The sequence below is a fragment of the Leptopilina boulardi genome, unplaced genomic scaffold, assembly GCF_019393585.1.
Source record: "Leptopilina boulardi isolate dan_hultmark-lab unplaced genomic scaffold, ZJU_Lbou_2.1 LbouV2_318, whole genome shotgun sequence".
Classification (NCBI taxonomy): Eukaryota; Metazoa; Arthropoda; class Insecta; order Hymenoptera; family Figitidae; genus Leptopilina; species Leptopilina boulardi.
Window position 1 is genome coordinate 620,581 of NW_026137883.1, and position 22,001 is coordinate 642,581.

The following is a 22,001-nucleotide window of genomic DNA, read 5'->3' on the forward strand; positions in this document are numbered from 1 at the left end:
GATTTTTTGTAAATTGCACTAATTATTTACGTTTAAATTGTTGACTGTGGCAAAAAATAATATTCTGTTTCTCTTATATATATATAGGTATAGGAGTGACGTAGGCGGTCACTGTGCTTATATCGCTTATTTCAAGATACCTATATACATATATGTATAACAAACAATATATTATCGCACTGTCTAAATCAGTTGTCTAAAATGGTCACAAAAGCTCTTTATAGTATATATAACTGATATTTCTGTAATCTCGTATAACATTTGAGCAAAATAGAGATATATGTGTATAAATATTGGATGTCGACCCTCGCTATCACATTAGTACTATTTTGAAACGCGTCGAGACAACAATCATGTTACGCTTAATTCCTCCTCTTTTTTTATTATCCCTAATTCTTGTGGTCAATTTTTTTCATTCAGCTCAAGCGGCAGTGATTCCTGACAATGAAAAAAAAACCACTACATGCGGATATGAGGTAAAATATTTTATAAATTCACATTTTCATTATATTATTTTTTAAAAAAAAAGTTAATTTTGCAAAAAAAAATTTTAAATTATTTTTATTTATTAATAATTAATATAGCTAAAGACATATTTGTCTCAGTGTAAAATAAATTTTTTTTTGTTTTAAATAAAAAATTTTATTTGTACTTAATAAATGTTTCTATTTGAAAGAAATAAAAAATTTATTAGGTTCTGAGTTTAAATATATTTTTATTTGATTCAAATTAATTTTTATCTGTCTCCAATAAATGAAAATAAAAAATATTGTGGATGTATAAATTAATGTTATTTACTTATTAATTCATTAAATATATATATATATATATATACTTTTATCGTTTTGAAACCGTTAACAGTTTCCTTTAATTAAATTAATGTTCTCTTTATTATTTATTATTGCTCATTCTAACAAAAAAGGAAGTTTTTATTTTTAGTAAAAAACATAAAAATTATATGTCACTGAATATTTATTTTCATTTATTAATTATTAAATTAATTTTTTTATTAAAAAACAATTTTTTTTTTCTTTTAAACTAAAACATTTTCTTTTTCAGTTATAACACAAACAAAAAATTAATTCTGCAATAACTAGCACTAATTTTAATAAAAAAAAAAATTTTAATTCTATCAAATCTGTCAGAAAATAAATAAAATCATAGACAAAAATAGATAAATGTTTACTTATTATAAAATGATATAATAAAAAAATATATTTTAAATAATATTAGTATACGATTTGTCGATAATAGTAATCTTAATTATTGATAAGGAAAATTTAATTATAGAATGTCGTTGGTAATTGAGGGTGGTCACAAGATTATTGAGTTTATCAATTTTCCTACTGACATTTTACTGACATTGCAACAAATTTCCCTGACAATTTTTTTTTTTTCAAAGCAAAGAAAACTTGAAGTAAATTTTTAAATGAAACTAAAAAATTTTTTTTCTTGTATCAACTACTGCCAAAAATTATTTTAACATAGTACTAAAAATTATTTTTAACCCTAGAAGAGGAGCAAAATTCAAATGTTCCGACAAATTTTTCGGTTTTTGCATGTTTTTTTTCAACTCTTTTTTTATTTTATCATAAAAATCAATAAATAATAATTTAAAGTTACATATAAGTATAAAGATAAATCAAAAAAATCGAATTCGAAAAATTTTGGAACTAAAATGCTTCCTCCATGAGGAAACAATATTTACGCATTATTTATTTATGAATATTCAAATAAAAAAAAAAAAAAAAAAAAAAAAGAAAATCAATTTAATTTTATATCAACTTTAAAAATAATAATATTAATAATTTTGTTTTTGTATATAGGCATGTGCAAAAGTGGATCCAACAAAGGTGAATATTCACATTGTTGCACATTCTCACGATGATGTTGGTTGGTTGAAAACAGTTGATCAATACTTTTATGGACGTGAGTAAAATTTAAATTTTTCTCAAAAATCTTTTTCAAAAAAATTCTATTTTTTTCAAAAAAAAAAAAAAAAAAAAATTAAATTGTGTATATGTATTTTTGTATACATTTAAAAAAAAACGAGTTACAATTGTTTTTCAGATCGAAATAATATTCAACCTGCTGGTGTTCAATATATTTTAAATTCTGCAGTTAAATCCTTGCAGGAAAATCCAGAAAGGCGGCAAGTAATTAAATTAAGAGTTTATTTTATTTTTTTTAAATTTTTTAAATGAATTTTTATTTTAATTTTTTACTGGTACATTTATAATATATTATAAAGTTGTATTTAAAAAATATAACTTGAAAAATAAAATTTAGAATATAAATTTTATTTAAATCAGGGCTAATAATAATCATGATTTTTTTTTTTTATTTAAACCAAATTTATTTTTACCATTAAATTTATTGTTAATAAATACTTGAAAAAATAAATTTAATAAAATCATCAGCATCAGGGAATATTTAAATTTTTTTTCAAAGGAAATAACATATTTTTGAATTAAAAATTAAAATTGTCCAACAATAATTCATGTTCTTTAAAATTGTTGATCTTTAAAAAGTCAATAATTCTGTAATTTTAAATAAAACTATAACTTTTTTTTTTAAAATATATATTAATTTTAACTAAAATTATCCAAAAAGAAATGTTTTCATTTTTGAAATGTAATTAACTTTGTAATAATTTATAGTAAATTTTTTCAATTAAATCAAATTGATTTATTCACTTTGTTATAAGAATATTATTTATTTTTATTATTTTATTATTTAAATTTATTAATATGTAATCATAATAATAATAATAATAATAATATAATAAATGCGTTTTTTTATTTTACACAATTTTACAAAAGTAAAAAAATTTACAAATAGAATTTAGAAATCAATTTTTATTTAACACGAAAAATTATAAAATTGTTTACCTAAAAAAAAATATTTTTTTATAATTTTTTGATTAATAAAAACTATAAAAAAAATTTTTCAGGCAAAAATTTATAAAACAATTCATTGAAAAAAATTATTTCTTTAAAAATCGTTTGTCATAAACGTTGCCTACTTCAGCATCGTAAAAATTTGTATTTATTATTTTTTAAATCGAAAAAATGTATATTTAATAATAATAATAATAATAATAATAATAATAATAATAAAAACATCTAGGTTCATTTATGTGGAAACAGCATTTTTCTGGAAGTGGTGGATGAGGCAAGATGAAAGGGTGAGAACCATCGTTCGAAACTTAATCAATGAAGGAAGATTAGAAATCATTGGAGGTGGCTGGAGTATGAATGATGAAGCAGTTACCCATTATCACTCTGTTATCGATCAATTCACCTGGGGTTTTAGGTGAAACAATTTATTATATAAATACTTTTACTTTTCTACAATAACGAAAAAAAAAAAAAAAACATTGTGCAGAATTATTACCTTAAAAATTTATCTATAATTAAATCGATAAATTTTTATTGATTATCTATATTCATATATATTGCAAAATATTTTTAAAAAAAAATCTTTTTCATTATTTTATCTCTTTTTATCTTATTATGTGTATTTATTTTTTTTATCAACATTCTTGATAAAAATTAGTTAACTCATCAATAAAAAAATATACAAATAAATAAAAGATAAAAGATTTTAGAAACAATGTTATAACAAAAAAAAACAAAATTTGATATATATGTAATTTATTTTTTATCTTCTTAGAATATTAAATGACACTTTTGGAGAATGTGCACGTCCAAAAATTGGATGGCAAATCGATCCTTTTGGACATTCGAGAGAGCAGGCATCAATGTTTGCTCAAATGGGATTCGATGGTGTTCTATTTGGTCGTCTTGATTATCAGGATAAAAATGAACGTATGAAATCACGAACATTGGAAATGATTTGGAAGGGTAGCCCCAGTTTAGGTGAGAAATTATATTTTATAATAAAGGAGGAAAGAAAAATTATGAATTGAAAGACATTTCTCACAATCAATAAAGCACTCAAATTTAAAGAATTTCAAACCTGGAAATGCAGACCTCAGAAAAAAAAAACTTTAATTGACGTTTAAAAAATTGAAATATTATTATTAATAATATCCGCTGGAAGAACGGATACAAATTTACAAGAAAAAAAAATTAAAACTTACAAAAATTATTTATTCATACATTTTGCATAATTATGATCAAAATTTTCCTCATATATAGCTTTCTCATAAGTTTTTTTTTTAAAAGATTCGATTTAAACGAATGATGGGGGACATACGAATATTCCCCACATTAGACCTGCGTCGGAATTTTTGCGATTACAAATTAAAAAATTATCAAATTTTTATTTAGCAAAATTTTAAAAAAGTAAATTTATTATATAATGTGCTAAATTTTCGTATCGAAGAATTTCTATTTAACTGGACTTTTATAAAGCAGATTTTCTAATACATCGGAATTTTCAAATAATACTATTTCCATTTTAAAGGATTTATATGTCTAGCAAAATTTTCATAAAAATATATATTTTTTTTTATTTTCTATCATCGAATTTTTAATTTTATAAAAAAAATTCTTCTTCAACAAAACTTTTATTAAAGAAATTTTTTAATCGACTTAATTTTTTTTTAACAGAATTTGACAAATATTTTATTTAGCTGAGTTTTTATGTGAAAAAATTTTTATTTCACCGAAACTTAATTCAGCTGTCCGAATTTTCATTTTGATATATATAAAATTTGTACGGTCTTTGAATTTGGCTCATAATAACTTCAAAATCGATGTTTCAAAAAAAAAATTTAATTATTATTTTACCTTATTATTACCAATAAATTAGTTATTATTTTTTTTTTTAAACATCGATTTTGAAGTTATATTATAATAAATTTTTCTGGTAAATAAACATTTAGGCGATTTGAAATTTTGTTTAAAAAAAGTTTTCTTAAATAAGAATTTAGTTATATAAAAAAATCTTTTAATTAAACCTAAATAGAAAAATTCGAAAAAGAACAATTCCAATGAATAAAAATTCTTCTTTATAAATTTTTGCTCGACAATTTAATAATATTAGAAAAAATAATTTTTATAAGTTTTAGAATATTTTCTTGAAAATTATTATCTGTTCTTTCAGCGGATATTTATTAATAATAATATTTTAATTTTGAAAACGTCAATTAAATATTTTTTCATATAGAGATCTGCATTTCCAAGTATATTAGTTTAATATCTAATAAACAGCTAATTAAAAATTAAAAATTGTAATAAATATTACAAATGATGATATGAAAAAATATTTTTTCTCACGTTACAGGTGAAAGTGCCAATTTATTCACAACAGTTCTTTACAATTTTTATAGTCCACCACCTGGTTTTTGTTTCGATATTCTTTGTTCAGATGCCCCTTTGATTGACGATCCAGAGAGTCCTGATTACAATATAGAAAGTAGAGTACGTTTATCATTCTTTTTTTACAGCATTTAAAAGAATTTTGATTTTTTAAAATACAATTTTAATAATTAATATATTTTTTTATAGGTAAATCAATTTTTGTCCTTTGTCAACAAGCAAAATAAAACATACCGAACGAATAATTTAATAATTACCATGGGAAATGATTTTAATTATCAAAATGCTGATACTTGGTTCACTAATTTGGACAAACTCATTAAGTATTGTTTTTTTTTTTTAAAAAAAGCGTTTTTGCAAAAAAAAAAAGTCAATTCATTATTATATTCTACTCTCAAAGTTTTTTTTTTAAAATACGTACTTGCGATTGATACAATAATTTCTATTAATAATAATTAATAAATTAAAAGATAATTAAAAATTCATTAATTTTACTTATATAATATAGATACACCAACAAATTGAATGGATCGACATATAATGCAATTTACTCAACACCGTCCTGTTATTTAAAAGCAGTGAATGATGCAAAATTATCTTGGTCAACAAAAAGTGATGACTTCTTTCCCTACGCTAGTGATCCACATTCTTATTGGACTGGTTATTATACCTCAAGACCATCTATTAAATTATACGAAAGAATGGGGAATAACTTTTTGCAAGTAAATAATAGTTTTTTCCTTTTATACAATTAATAAATCTTCACATAATTACACTGTAAAAAATGTCGAGAATAATTTTATTTTAGCTCCCTCTATTTTACAGTAAAAGGTTTTTACAATTTTTTCATAATAAATTTTTGATATTTTCAGGTAGTTAAACAATTGTCAGTTTTAAATAATATGCCAAATAATGAGAAAATAAATAAATTCAGAGAGGCTATGGGAATTATGCAACATCACGATGCAGTTACGGGAACGGAAAAACAACATGTCGCTAATGATTATTCTCGAATTTTATCCAACAGTATGAGAGATGGAAATAAATTGAGCGCTGATGCTTTGAGGTATTAATATATATGTGACACAATTTTCTTATTGTAAAATTCAAACATAAATATATATTTTTTATAACTTTTAGAAATATGATGAAAAAAGATGAAAATACAGAAAAGAAGGTCGAATTTCATTCTTGTCTTCAATTAAATATTAGTTCATGCGAGCATACAGAGAATAATAAAAATTTTGTTGTCACTTTATACAATCCTGGAAGTCAACCTCTTTCAACTTACGTTCGACTACCAGTAAAAGGAGCTTCTTATCGTGTTAAAGATTATCTAGGCAAGTGAACCGAATTATGAAGATATATTCAAAAACAAATCATTCATTTATTAATTAAGGCCATGTGGCAAACACCCACGTGATCAAGTATGGGAAAATGTGTTTTGGGAAAAAACAAAATTTTTTTTCTAAAATGAAAAAAGATTTTAAACTAAAATTTTCAGGAATGATGGAGCAATATTATTGGTGTTATTTAGGAACAGTTTTTTTTTTTTCTTTAAACACGTATCCCTTTAATAGAAATTAATTAAATATTTTTTATAAAAATAAATTTCAGGAATGGAACTTGTTACACAACTTGTGCCAATACCAGCGACTGTGTCAAAAATTCCAGGTCGACAAAGTTCCGCTGTATTTGATTTGGTGTTCTTAGCACTGTCAATTCCTGCTCTTGGCTATCAATCATTTTACATTAGCGAGAAAACACAAGAAAGTGAAATTCAATCTGATGAACCTGTTAATGATGAATCAGTTTCATTCATGGGTGGCGATGTGAGTCAGAGAACATTTTTTTTTGCAATTTTTCCATATAAATTATAAAAATTATTTTTTATCCAAAATTTATTATTTACTTTATATTATTAAATTTATTCATTATAGCCCTTTGTCAACAAATTTTTAATTCTGAACTTTTAATTTACAGTCACAAAAATGTTTATAAAGAAAAAATTGAACTTTTTTTTTTGAAACTATTTTTTCGATTTTATAAAAAATTAATGCTTTCGAGGGTCAAAAATTTTTGTTAATTTTGTTTCCTAATTTGAATTTTATTAAAATTTTTCAGACATACGATATTTCTGTTGATACAAGTGGAAGAGTTGTATTGCAATCAATAGAAAAGGAAGGCATCCGAATGACACAATCATTTCAATTTTATAAAGGAGCTGCAGGAAATAATATGGTATTTTCAAATCGTTCCTCGGGTGCCTATATTTTTAGACCCAATGTAACTCGAGCTGTAGACTTCAATTACAATGGAAATGTTCAAATATTCAAAGGTTCGTTATTATTATTTTTGATATAAAATTTTTTTTTTATTTTATTAAATTTGAACATTTTTAATTATGATTTAAATTAAAGGGCCGTTTCTATTAAAATCTTGATTTAAATAGTCGTTTAGATTATTTTTTTTTTTTTTTTTTCCAAAAATAAAAATCAAACGAAAACTTGTGAATATTGCCATTTTAGTTTAGACATTATTTTATAATAATTATATTTATTTTTTCGTATTATTAGCGTTTAATTATCTGATTTTGTATAACAATTTATTATTTTCATATGAAAATGAACATTATTTTTTTTTCAAATGGGGTGCGCGAAAAAATTTGCATTATTGTTTACATTTTACAATGTGAATATCTTAATTGACCCTGCTATACGACGTTTACTATTGCCGATAGTGAACACTAGTAGCGCTACCTTCACCCCTTCTAGAAAAAATCAATTAAACACGATTCAGAACGATAGAGTACAAAAAATTTTTTAATCGTTTTGAATTGTTTTCAATTGGAGTATATATTTTTTCAATTGATTCGAATTGTTTTCAATCGTGTAAAATAAGTTAAACTTTTTCAATTGTTTTTAATCGGGTGCTATCGGGAGAACGATATACGCACATGCGCAAATAGTTAATTATAAGAATAAGAAAAGTGTTGAATCATACAGGAAAGATGTTTTTCTTATAAGTCTTTTGTAATATATAGTTTGTTCTGTTCGTGCATATGTGTCAAATATTTAAAATCTAAAGTAAAATTTCTAGTGATATGGATAATGTCAATATGTTTACTTATCCTATATATGAACAAATTAAATACGACAATCTTCGAGTTGTTAATACATAACCTCAAAAAAATAAAGATAAATAAATAGGTACATAAAAAATACATATAAACAGAAATTAAATAAATAATTAGGTACATATAAAAATAAATATAAGAAAAAATTCTATTTCTTACATTTTAAAATAATTTCAGTTTTTAATTTTTTTTTTTAGAACAAAATTTTTAGTTTTTCTAAACTTTAGGTGTCCAGCAGCTTTTCAAAAAAATTTAGCAAAAAAATTATTCAGTATAAATTTTGTTCGAAGTTCACCTAAACTCCTTCCAACAACAAAAAACCATAATTTTTCAATTAAATATTTTCAAAAATTGTAATCAAATTCTTTAAAAAGTTCAATTGTTTTCAAATTTTTCAATTAAATTTTATAAAATTTCAATTATTTAAAAATAATAAGTCAAAACCTTTCAATTCTAACTCTTCCAAAATTGAATTACTTCTATTAAATTCTATAATTATTTTATTTATAAAAAATTGTAACTAATACTTTTTGCAAATTTTATCATAAATTAAAAAAAAATATTTTTTATTAAAAACTTTGATTGTAACTCTTCGAAATATCAATTTTTTCTAAAAATTTTAAATTAAAATTCTTTACAAACTTATTTCGTGCTAGAAACGGATGTTAAACCAGTTACATTTGTATAAAGTTTTTCATTCATTAAAATATTTTCAAAATTTTCAATTTAAAATCACCTGAAATTTAATTATTTCTAATGAATCTTATAATTATTGTAGATCTTCCAATATTCGATTATTTAAAAAAATTCAATATTGATTGAAATTAAAAAAAAATTTCAGTAATTCAATTTAAAACAATACGTGATGTATCTGTCAAAAATTATTTTTTAAACATTTTTTCGATAAATTATAAACGAGAAACATTTCGTCTTGTGCAGTTTCATTCAAAGATAAATTAAAAAATAACTTTTAATTAATTTTTGATAAAATATATGATTTTCTTCTGTGGTGAAATAATTATATGTTTCTAGACTGTTTAATTAGTTGCATTTTTTAAAATTTTCAAAAACTCCCACCAAGCAATAGTGCATGGAATACAATATATAGAACACGATTGAAAACGATTGAATATAATAAGAACGTCAATCGTCTTCAATTGTAAGAACACGATTAAGAAACACGATTGGGGACAATAGAAATTTCTTTCCTATTGTTTTCAATCGTTTTCAATCGATTTTTTCTGGAAGAGGCGTCACGTGATTATTAAAATATTAAAAGAAATAAAAAAAAAATTTTTAATTCTATTAATCTATTCTAATTAATTAATCTAATTCTATTAATACTTCAGCATTATATAAAAAAAACGTTTTACACTATTAGGTAAAATTTAACCAATATTCATACTATAGCAAAAAAATTAGTCACTAATAAAAATTAATTAAAATTTCACTAATTCGGATTTTAGAAAGTGTACAAATTTCGTATTGATAAATTCTTTTCTGATTTCTAAAACCAAATATCTTTAATAACATTATATTTATTAAAAATAATTTAAAAATATAATTTTTAGGTCCCTTGGTGGAGGAACTTCATCTCACTGTTAACGAATGGGTCAGTGAAGTTGTTCGAATTTATAATGGAGAGGATAGAATTGAATTCAATTGGCTAGTTGGTCCCATTGATGTCAAGTAATATATTTTCTACTCTTTTATTAATTTTATAATTTTTATTTTTTTTATTTTCTTTCGTTTTTTTTCGATCACACAAATTAAAGTTAAAAAATAATTTTCAATATTTTTTATTTAAATAAAAAACTATTAAAAACCAAACTACTATAATCATTTAATTTACATTGTATTATAAAGAATGAAATTGTAAATTATTTTCAGCGACAAGATTGGTAAAGAGATTATTACTAAATATACAACAAATTTGGAATCAAATGGTCAATTTTATACGGACAGTAATGGCCGCGAAATGTTAAAACGCGAAAGAAACAAACGACCAACTTGGAATTTACATCTACAGGAACCAGTTGCAGGAAATTATTATCCAGTAACGACAAAAATTGTCGTGAGAGATGAAAAGAGAAAATTAAGATTAGCCGCTCTCACTGATAGAGCACAAGGTGGTACCAGTTTAGAGGATGGAGAAATTGAACTCATGGTAAGAAAAAAATCATAAAATACCCAATTTAAGAAAAATTGTATATATGTGTGACGTTCCATGAGGAAAGGGACCTTAGCTGCAATAGACGCATTTTCCAGAAAAGGTATTTAAAGTAGAGCGTCCCTGATTGGTTGAGACCCTCCATCGAAAATCAGCCCCACCACCTTACTACTACATCGTTCCTACAGCTCACGCTTACGACAAGTATACTAGTGTAGAAGTGGTGGGGATGGTTTCTGTAGTCCGTGCTGGAACGCGATTAACATGGTCATGATTAATGCTTTATAACAAAAAAACTAAATAGAAAAGTACAATTTTTAACTTTTGTATCTGAAAGAGCAACTCAAGATCTATCGACTGATATCAAAAACTCAATTTTCATTTTTTTGCAGCTAAGGTCCCTTTCCTCATGGAACGTCACATGTAGGTATTTTTTTTTACAATTTCCTCTCTTTCAGTAAGAAATTAGGAAAACTTCATAAATTAAGATTTATATTCTCAGAATGTCCTATAATCAACGAGAAATAGAAATAACAATTTTTTTTGAAATCACTAAAAACATTTGGCTAAATTTTATTATAAAATAAATTAAAAAATGGAGCAAAATTCTTTTTTCGAATTAGCATAATTTATTTTTAAACGAATTTTTACTTAACAAAATTTTTAGATACCGAACATTTATTTGAAAAAATTTGTATTTCACAGAATTTTTTTTTAATCAACTTTTTATTTAAAATAATTCTAATTTAACTGAATTTTAATTTAGCATAATTATCATTCAACAGAATTTTTTAGTGAAATACGAATTTTTAAATGCTAAAATGTCTGATTTGACAAATTTTCATTTTTTCGAATTTTTATCACCAACAAATTCTTATTTGATATATATAATTCTCAAAACGACAAATCTTCATTTGTCCGAAATTACGAATGACCGAATATACAATCAATAGAAAGATTTCGACGTGATTTTTACAATTGACCAATCAGAAATTATCAAGAAAATCATGATTGGTAAATTTATAATCAGCGCCGAAACCTTTCTGTCGATTTAATTTTGTTTGGACATTTGTAATTTTGGATAAATGAAAATTTGGCGTTTTGAATTTAAAACACTGCGTTGATAAATTTAAAAAAAAAAATGAAGAAAATTTAATATTTTTTTTTTTATTCACAGGTTCACAGAAGACTATTGAAAGATGATGCCTTTGGCGTAGAAGAAGCATTAAATGAAACTGCATATGGAATAGGATTAGTTTCAAGGGGTGAACATTCCATTATTTTTGGAAGTGATTCTGATGAATTTAGACTTCATGAAAAAACGGAAGCAACACGATTGGCCCTTCGGCCTTGGGTTTTCATCAGTCCTGTGGAAAATATTTCTTATGACGAATGGAAAAACACTTACAAAATGCAGGTAAATCACGAAGTTGAAACGATTTTTAAAGAAATAATTTTTTAAAATAAAAAATTCTATAATTTTTTTTTCTAAAAAATATTTCTTGTAATTTCAAATTGTAAAAAAATATTTTTTAGGCAAGAATTTTTCATTTTAAAAAATTATTTTTTTAAAAATCGTTCATCATAAACGTGGCGTACTTCAGCTTTGTGGTATATCAAGCATTTTGTTTATTTACACGAAAAGAAAAATTGTTAAAAATATTTTAATATTGTTTTAAAAAAAAAATAAAACCAATTGACAAATTTTTATTATTTGTTAGACGAATAAATTTAGTTGGTATTATTCTTTTTTTTTTTTTAAACAGTATTAAAATATTTTTAATACTTTTTCTTTCCGTGTATGCACTGAAAGAAAATATTAAGTATAGTAGAAATTTTAGTTAATATTTTGCAATTTAGGAAAAACGTATAAAAATTTGAGATTTTATAAAAATTGTATAAATATAAATTTCCAACAAAATTAGTTGTAGAAAAAATTTTTTAAAATTTTTCTTTTTTAACAGAATTCTGGACTGGCAAAATCATTGCCATCCAATGTTCAAATTCTAACTTTAGAACCTTGGAAAGATGGAACTGTTTTACTGAGACTTGAACATATTTTCGAATCAGGAGAATCGGGCAAATATTCCATTCCTGTCGATGTGAATATTCAGGTATATTTATAAAATTATTATTCAATTAATTCGTTTTTATCATTTATTTCAGAATTTCCCAAACAAATTATCTAAAGATAAAAAATTTAATTTTCAATATTAAATCGCTTTTTTTTACTTCTACTGTGATCCAAAGAAATTCCTGAAAAAATTAGACCAAAAATATTTCTTTATTAACGTTGTAAATAATTGAAATTTGAATTAAAGAAAATTGGGGTTTCTTGTTTTGAAACTACGTTCTAAGAGAAAAAAACTATTTTTTAAAAAATTGGTCAACTAAATCTCAAAAAAAAAAATTATTTTAATTAAAACAGCTAAAAAATTTTTGGTAAAATATTTTCAGAAACCTATCACAATAGGAGTAAAAAAAATGATTTTTTGAATGATACATTTGAGAAATTCTGACCCATTTGTTTCAAAATTTACAATATGATATTGAAAAGGATAGATTTCAAAAATATATATAATGCAAAAAGCAGATTTTATTAATATTATTAAAAAACAAAATTCCAGGATCTCTTCTCAGCCTTCATTGTGACTTCAGTTCGAGAAACTACTTTAGGAGGAAATCAATGGTTAGAGGAAAATAATCGTCTAAAATGGACTTCAGAGGAAAATGAAATTTTCAAAACTAATGATTCGTCTGTGCCACTAAATTTGGAGAATGCGTCAGCAATTAGTGTTGAATTGAAACCAATGCAAATACGTACATTCATCGTAAAAATTGCACTTCGACAATAATTTATTTTTTGAATAATAATTCAAGAAGAAAAAAGAAAAAAATGAAAAAAAATTTTGTTTTCAATCTTTGAAATTTTTTATAAATATAAAAATTCTTTTTAACACTGAAAAAAAAGAATTTTTTCTACAAAATAAAATTCAGAAAATTTATTTTTTCTATCACTTTAAAAAAAAAACAAATTTCGAATGTTTTTTAAATTTTGACACAATTGTCAACAAAAACAATGAAATACACTTAATTTTTCTACTAAAATGAGAATTCAATAATTCTATAATTATAATTCTAGTAAATTATAATATTAAAAGATAAAAAATAAAATGATACTGTATTAATAAATTAATTAATGTTAAAAGTATATTTTCGCCATAAACACACAAAAAAATTCTTGTTTTCATCTGAAAATCGAGGTTAAGACCTTTTTTGAGACAATGGAAGTCAATTTAGATAAATCTGTAAGAATTTTTTTTTTTACTGTAAAAAGAAATATTTACAATATAATCTGGTGTTAATAACTTTTTGCTTTTGTAAAAAAAAAAAAATGTATTTAGGGTGAAAAATTTGCTTATCGTCGATTGATCAATAAAATTTTAAGAAATTTCATAAAATAAAAAAACCGAATTTTTACTCAATATCGCAATTTATTTTTCCTATTGAAAATAAACAAAAAAAGTTAGAATTTTTATTTTATAAAAATAAAAAATATATCAATTTCTGAAATAAATAAATATTGTGCCATCAATCGGGGTCTATTATGGTACGAAATTTATTTTTGTTCATAAAATAAAGTAAAAATTTTTTTTTTTCGATTTATAGAATGAAGATGATATGTGGGCTCAAACAATTTTTACAATAATACCTCAAGAAAATGGAACACTTCGTGAAATAAATGAAGAAACACAAATTTCGGGAAATTCTATAAATAATAAATTAGAACTCGATGATAATAATATTATTCATGTGCAAAAAATTGAAAGTCCTGGAAAACATTTTATTGATCCCGCAGAATTAAATCGAAAGCCATTTGCCGAAATTGAATGTCAAACTTATATTCAAGATATTCAGAAAATTCATATTCCTATTGAACTAAAAGACGAGGCATGTCAAACATTCTACATTGGAAAACAACATCCCGTTGAAAATATTGTCAAAAATGTCATTGGTATAATTTATTTCATCAGTAACAGGCCTCGGATCGACTTAAAGGCACAAAAAAAAGTCGGTTTAGTCGATTTATATTCAAAAAAAAGTCGAAAAAGTCGATTTTTTTTTATTTTAACAAAAATATTTTACAGATTTTTAAATAAAATTTTTTTAAAAATAATAATACTTTTGGAAGGGTTAAAGTTGAAATTTTTAGAAATAATTGAATTTTAAAAGATTTTGTTAATTTTCAGACAATAATTAAATTTTACAGAACTAAAAATAATTTATCAAATAATTTCAGATAACATTTTTTAAATGTAATTGAATTTTCAAAGATTTACAATTGAGATTTTTAAAAATTTATTGAACAAAAAATACTATAATTTGAAAACCATTTTTTATTGAAAAATGGTTTTACATAGTTGAATTTTCAAAGAATATTATGAAAATAGTTAAAAATGATTGAATTTCCTTAGAGTTATAATTGAAATTGATAAATTTCAAAAAATTTTCGATGGAAAATTTTAGAAATAATAAAATTTTAGAAGCTTTAAAATTCAAATTTTTAAAAATAATTGAATTTAAATTGAAATTTTGAATAATAATTCAGTTTTAGTTGATTTTTGATTGAAAATTTTGATAATAATTAATTTTAAATTGAAACTTTGGAAAATAATTAAATTTTAAAAGATTTTGAATTGAAATTTGGGTAATAATTGAATTTTATTTGATTTTAAATTGAAAATTTGGAAAATAATTAAATATTAAAAGATTTTGAATTTGTGTAATATTTGAATATTAGTTGATTTTGAATTGAAAGTTTTTTAAATAATTGAATTTTTTTTAGTTTTGAATTAAAAATTTTTAGTAATTTTATTTGACATTTTTTAAAAATTATAAACAATTGTTAAATTTTATAAAAATTTTAATTGAAAAATAATTTTGAAATAATTGAATTTGTGATGAATTTCATTAAAATTATTAAAAATAATTAATTTAGTTAAGAATTTTAGTTAAAAATTTGTTAAATATTTGAAATAAAGAAGAACTGAAGAAGATACTAAAAGATACTAAAAAAAAGCTGAAGTACGCAACGTTTATGATAAACTATTTGTAAAGAAATAATTTTTTAAAATAAAAAATTCTATAATTTTTTGCCTAAAAAATATTTTTTTAATAATTTGTTGATTAATAAAAACTACAGGAAATATTTTTTAGGCAAAAAATTATAGAATTTTTAATTTTAAAAAAATTATTTCTTTAAAAATCGTTTATCATAAACGTTGCGTATTTCAGTTACGTTAAAAATTGTAAAATTAATTTTCAAAGAGATTTCAGGTAAAAAAGAAATTCTTAATTTTAAATTTAACTTTTTTTTTTTGAAGAAAAGAACGAAAAGAATTTTTTTAATTTTCATAAAGATTTTAAAAAAAAGTGTTCAAAAAATATTTTGAATAAAAATCACACGTAGAATGCCCTGTACGATCAAGAATTTTTTTTTTAATTTTAATAGTTTATTTTTATTCCATTTTTTTTAAGGACAAATAAAATTTCAGTTAGGGTCAGTCGGGGTAAATCCGAACGGGGGGTAAATCCGAACGCTAATTATTTCAGCTTAATTAAAATTTTTAAAAATAAGTTCGATATGAGAATTTTTACCTCAGATCCTCTTCAAGAGATTCTAAGTATTATCCCATTTTTCGTTTGTTAATTAGCAACAGCATAAACAAAGATAACAAGTATTGCAAAAAAGATTGAAAATCAAAGATGACACTCTTTCAGTATTTTGTCTCGTATTTCAAGAAAAAGAAGCTAAAAATTCATTTTATTATTTATAATTGTTTGTTATGAATACTAGAACAGAAACTATTTTTGATTTTTGCCTTCTGTAAAATTTTATTAATAATATCAGACCGTTCGTATTTACCCAAGAAAATTGGAAAACTGGGGTAAATCCGAACGGTATTTTTAATAATTTTCTTTTACATCAAAGCCACACAAAATTGTTTTTATTTGATTACACTATTATTTTAACATTATAAAAGTACATAGAAAAAAGTTTTTCTTTCTATACGTATCCTCGTTAGTAATTAATAAGCAGAAACTTAATCTCTGTTCTCTCGAAGGAGTGTTTCAATTTTTTTGCCAAATGGTTTGTTGAAAAAAGTTTTTCAGGATCTTAATAAAATTTGGTATTCTACGGTTTTTGGGGTCGCTAATTACCAATTTGAAGTCAGTTTTTCAAAATTCAAAATGGCGGACGAGAATTAAAAAATTCATTGGATTCGCTCGAAAATTGTTACTCGGGGGGTTTCAGGGTTAGCAAATTTGATCATTTTTAAAAATAAGTTTTAGGAAAGTACGCCATTTTGAATTTAAAAAATTTGACTTTTATTTTTGTATTTACATTCAATCACTCCAAAATACTTTCTGTAGCAAGTTTTGCAAAAATCCGTTATGATTTGATAAAGTTATTGAAGGTTTTAATTGTGTAATGCATTTTAATTTTTAACCAGTTTGATTTTTGTATTTATATATGATGCATTATTACATAATAGGTTTATTATCGTATTTTTTTTGAGTTTTTATATAAGTTTTACAATTGCAATACTTTAAATTTATTTTCCCTAAGATTTTTCTGAAATACAGTGGCGTTCGTATTTACCCCCATATTTTAGGAAAGTTGCAAAGTATTCAGGTAAATACGAACGCTAAGTTTCCTGCGATTGTAATTTATCAAAAATTTTTTCTACCCCATAAAATTGTTCTATGGAAGTAAAGTAACAACTTCATGCACCAGAATACCGGAAGTATTTTTTTTTTAAAGAAAAAACTTATGTTATTGTTGAAACTTACTAAAAGCGTTCGGATTTACCCCGGTTGACCCTAAATGAAAATTCTGTTTTATATGAAATTTCACGTCGGTGATGTCCACAACGTTTATGATCAACGATTTAGAAGAAAAATTTTTTTATTCAAATTATTAGAATTTTTTGTCTAAAAATTTTTTTACAACGCTTTTCTCTATCTGCAAATTTTAGAATAAAAAATTTTATGCCAAATATTATTTATTATGTATTGTGTGAAAAAAATACAATTTTTTTTCAATCGTTGATCCTACACGTGAACTTTAATATGAAATTTCGGACAAATAAAATTTCCAAAAAATGAAATTTCGTGAATATATAAATGGGCGATTTCACGTGAGATTTACCCAGTTATGACCTTTTAAATTCGTCTAAATATATTTTTTTCTTATTCTTTGTAGAAAAAAAAGGTTTATGTATTTTTTTATATTTTTATAAGTGCTCAAATTTTCGAGTTATGAATTTTTAAAAATTTGATTTTTTCAAGTTTTTTTGAAATACACCTAATTTCAATGACATGTAACTCTAAAAGTATTGAATTTAGGAATTATGATTAAAATACAAAAAAGTTTCAGTTTTTCCTCGACTTTCAAAATATGTTAACAAAAAAAAAAATTTGAATTTGTTTATAAAAAGCAGCGATTTTTTTATAAACAAATTTAATTTTTTTAAAGTTAGGCGCGATTTATTTTAATTTTTTTTTATTTTTACACACATGAAAATAAGAAGAAAATTTTGTAGTAAGTTTTCGAGTGGGCATGATGATCCAGTATAATTTGTTTAAAAAAAATATTTACTTTTTTTTCGTTTTTTTTTATTTTTCAAAATAAAATCTATTTTAATTTGCTTTTATATGAGTTTACTAGTAGATCCTAGTGTCAAAAACACTTTTCATTTTGAAAAATAAAAAAAAAAACGAAAAAAGTAAATTTTTTTTTTAAACAAATTATATAAACATAAGGATTATCATGCCCACTCGAAAACTTACTACAAAATTTTCTTCTTATTTTCATGTGTGTAAAAATAAAAAAAAATTAAAAAAATCGCGCCTAAATTTAAAAAAATTTAATTTGTTTATAAAAAATCGCTGTTTTTTATAAACAAATTCAAAAAAATTTTTTTTCGTTAACATATTTTGAAAGTCGAGGAAAAACTGAAACTCTTTTTTTTATTTTGGTCATAATTGAGGAGCCGGATCGTAGAACCGATTCTTCGCTCGAACTCACGCAGAAGTATTGTCCGCCCCTCCACTATACCATCAAATTTTAAAACTCATAAATAAAATATTTAAAAAAAATTAGGTTATGCAGAAGAAAAAAATACATATTTTATCTATTTGAAACTTTTTTCTAAAATGTAATTTATTAGTACTAAAAAATAAAAACTGAAAAATTTTTTTTTCGAAAATAAATTACTTTTTAATAAATATATCGTCCTTTTTCGGTCAAATATTGACGAAATTTTGTGAAATTTTTTAAGCATACACAATATACACAACAGAAGCCTACAAGCTATAAAAAATAAGAAAAATCACATTATTTATTTATTAAAAAATTTTAAAAGACGTCATTTACAAATAGAGGAATTTCACTTTTCAACACAAAAAAGTATGCGATGAATTTTCAAATTATGAAAACTTCTCGCGAGAAAGTTTTTCCTTTACTAATCAGGAAGTTTTTCCCACAATTTCAAACTGATTCGAATATAAATAAAGAAAATACGAGGAAAATAGCGAAACCGTACTTTCGTTCGCAACGAGAATGTAAAAAGGCAGCCATGTTTGTCGTCGCAACGTCACGCGCGCGCGCGCGCACACACACACATATATGTAAACAACTTGAGGGAGCCTTAGTTGCTGCTGTGTGTGTGTATGCGCGCGTGTCATTGCGACGACAAACATGGCTGCCTTTTACATTCGCGTTGCGAACGAAAGTACGGTTTCGCTATTTTCCTCGTATTTTCTTTATTTATATTCGAATCAGTTTGAAATTGTGGGAAATTCTTGCAACCTGCGTTTTGGCCTATATCGATATATCAATGGTTGGAAGGAGAAGGAGGCGTGGCCAAAACGCAGGTTGCAAGAATTTATACACCAAAAAGGAAGAAGCTCTTGCTATTTTAGGTAGACTATATGTCGTACTTCGCGGGCATCAACTTTATGCTTTTAAAGTACGTCACTATTACTAAAAGAGTATAACCATTATACTTATTTAGTATGGACTTACTTTAAACTAAAAAAGCATTATTTCATACTTTAATAGGTAAACGAAATTGCATACTAATAAAGGATAAAGCAGTTTGGTGCTAAAATAGTTAGTTTGTTTTTTCCGTGTAGAGTTACATGTCATTAAAATTAGGTGTATTTCAAAAAAAACTTGAAAAATCAAATTTTTTTAAAAATTCATAACTCGAAAATTTGAGCACTTATAAAAATATAAAAAAATACATAAACCTTTTTTTCTACAAAGAATAAGAAAAAAATATATTTAGACGAATTTAAAAGGTCATACAGGTAAATCTCACGTGGAATCGCCCAAATATTTTAATCATTCAATTATTATAAAAAAAAAATTATTTCAGTCCCTATTAGCAAAAAGTCCATTCCCATTCTCAAGACAGGGGAAAAATCACAAACAATCATCACATTCAATGGCAATGATTATTCTCTTGAAAAATTAATTGATAAACTTTTCACAAATCATGATCAAAGAAATTCAGAAATCACAAATTTATCAATTATCAATGAAAATATTTCCGAAATTGAAGCCTGGCATTGTTTAAATTACATAATTGAGCGAGTATTTTGGAATTCTGATCCCGAGGAGCCAATAATCGAATATAAAAATATCGAAACACTGACCGATATTGTTTTTAATTTAAAAACGGGAAAAGTAATATTCAATCAAGAAACACAAACACAATTAACATGTGAACCAAAAAATTCCAATTCAAAATTACTTGACGACTATCTTAATGCAAAACATTTTGTGATGAATTATCTTGAAGATTGTTTATCGAAAGGCGTCTACGACAGGATAATAATTGATGATGTTTTTGATGAAATTTTAGATAATTGTTCAAGGGAAATTCGATTTCCCTTTTTGGATAATGAGGTTCAAACATTGGCCTCTTATAAATTCACTGTGGAAGGTGGTGATGAGGATATTTTGAAAAAATTGAGACGTCCAGTGGCAGTTGATCCCGAGGAGTCGAGAAATGTTATTAATCTTCTTTTAATCGAAGACATTATTGAAGCAATTTTTGTTACGATTGCAAAAGAAGCTGAAGCTATTGTTAAAAATATTTTGTGTTTCCTAATCAGAAATTCTATTCTATTTGCGATACATTTGCAAGAAAAACCAAAACTTAAGAAATGTAAGCGAATTACATTTTTTTTTATAAATCGAAATGTTGAAAAAATGTTTCTACTTAGCCACAGGAATCTTTTTTTTCCAAACAAAAAAATAATTTTGTTTTTAAAGGCCATGGGGGAAAAATCCCTAACCAAAAAGTGTTTTTCCTTGCGAGATATTACTCGTAAATAACTTGAAATATTTTGTTCGGATTAATTAGATAAGGGCTCGTTGATTAAGAATCATCTCCATTTTTACAAGTAATTTTGTGGTTATAAAAGTTGGATTTTTGACAGAAGTGGGGACAGACATTGAATCTATGTGGCGCCAATTCTAGCTAGTGGCCGCTACTGAACTAACTTACCCCAAATTACAATATTATTGCAAAAAATTACAACCTAAAATATTCTATTTTTTTCAAATGAGAACAAATCTACAAAACCATTATTTTCTCCCGGATGCCCTTAACAAAAGTCATTTTATTGCAAAATTTTTTTTCCCTTTTTGAACAAAAGCTTATTACTTTTTATTTTTATTATTATTATTATTATTATTATTATTATTATCTGACCCACGTAATAAATTTAATTCAAAATTTTATTTATGAAAAAAAAAGGAAATTAATATTGATATTATTTTTTTTCTTTTATTTGACAAATTCAGCTAAACCATTGGATAAAGTATTCATTGAAAGAAAAAAAATGTTAGCAAAACGTGAAAAACCAAAAACGGAAACAATAGCTACACAAACAAAATTAGCTGGAGTTCCGGAAGTAAAGAAACTTGAAGATTTAGTAGAATCAACAATTCTTTGTTCGGCTTGTGCCACTGAATCTAAATGTCATTTTTGCACTAATAATAATGAATCACAAAATGATTATTTCAACTTTTCAAAACAAATGGAAATTCAACAAACGCAAGATATTCTTTTAACATATAAACCATGTTATATTCGAAGTACACTGCGAGATGTTAAAATTTACAATTATCAAGTTCCGAAAAAAAATGAAAAAATTCCCAAAATATGTTCATCAAGCACAATGAATTCTAAAACATCGACAATAATTAATTCTTCTTCGAGCGTGAGCAGCACTAAATCTGACGAGCCTCTGAAAAAAATTTACAGAAAAAGTAAAATTTTATGTTTTTAATTTTTAGAATTTTTCTCTTATAAATTTAAGATAAATT

General features: G+C 23.7%; 2 protein-coding genes across 2 annotated transcripts in view; both read left to right on the top strand.

The window, feature by feature from the left end:
- The first annotated feature begins 105 nt into the window (after positions 1 to 105).
- Positions 106 to 14,074, top strand: LOC127284121 (lysosomal alpha-mannosidase). The gene is made up of 17 exons (XM_051309419.1): positions 106 to 476; positions 1,827 to 1,929; positions 2,071 to 2,152; positions 3,130 to 3,315; positions 3,676 to 3,881; positions 5,254 to 5,390; positions 5,478 to 5,611; positions 5,797 to 6,010; positions 6,161 to 6,354; positions 6,429 to 6,628; positions 6,906 to 7,120; positions 7,413 to 7,626; positions 9,996 to 10,113; positions 10,315 to 10,591; positions 11,772 to 12,011; positions 12,559 to 12,708; positions 13,222 to 14,074. Exons 1-17 carry the CDS (start codon positions 354 to 356, stop codon positions 13,447 to 13,449), a joined length of 3,021 nt encoding a protein of 1,006 aa, XP_051165376.1. The 5' UTR covers positions 106 to 353; the 3' UTR covers positions 13,450 to 14,074.
- Positions 13,760 to 22,001, top strand: part of LOC127284124 (uncharacterized) — a 15,867-nt gene continuing 7,625 nt past the window's right edge. Inside the window, exons 1-4 of the mRNA XM_051309421.1 lie at positions 13,760 to 13,902; positions 14,264 to 14,609; positions 20,041 to 20,835; positions 21,477 to 21,944. Of these exons, the coding sequence (XP_051165378.1) occupies positions 13,879 to 13,902; positions 14,264 to 14,609; positions 20,041 to 20,835; positions 21,477 to 21,944 (1,633 nt within the window). The 5' untranslated portion in view covers positions 13,760 to 13,878. The remainder of the gene's footprint in view (positions 13,903 to 14,263; positions 14,610 to 20,040; positions 20,836 to 21,476; positions 21,945 to 22,001) is intronic.

Coding starts and splice junctions, on each gene's coding strand:
- LOC127284121 (XM_051309419.1), top strand. CDS start 354: ATGTTACGCTTAATTCCTCCTCTTTTTTTATTATCCCTAATTCTTGTG. Junction 1,930..2,070: donor TGATCAATACTTTTATGGAC/GTGAGTAAAATT, acceptor ATTGTTTTTCAG/ATCGAAATAATATTCAACCT. Junction 6,011..6,160: donor TGGGGAATAACTTTTTGCAA/GTAAATAATAGT, acceptor TGATATTTTCAG/GTAGTTAAACAATTGTCAGT.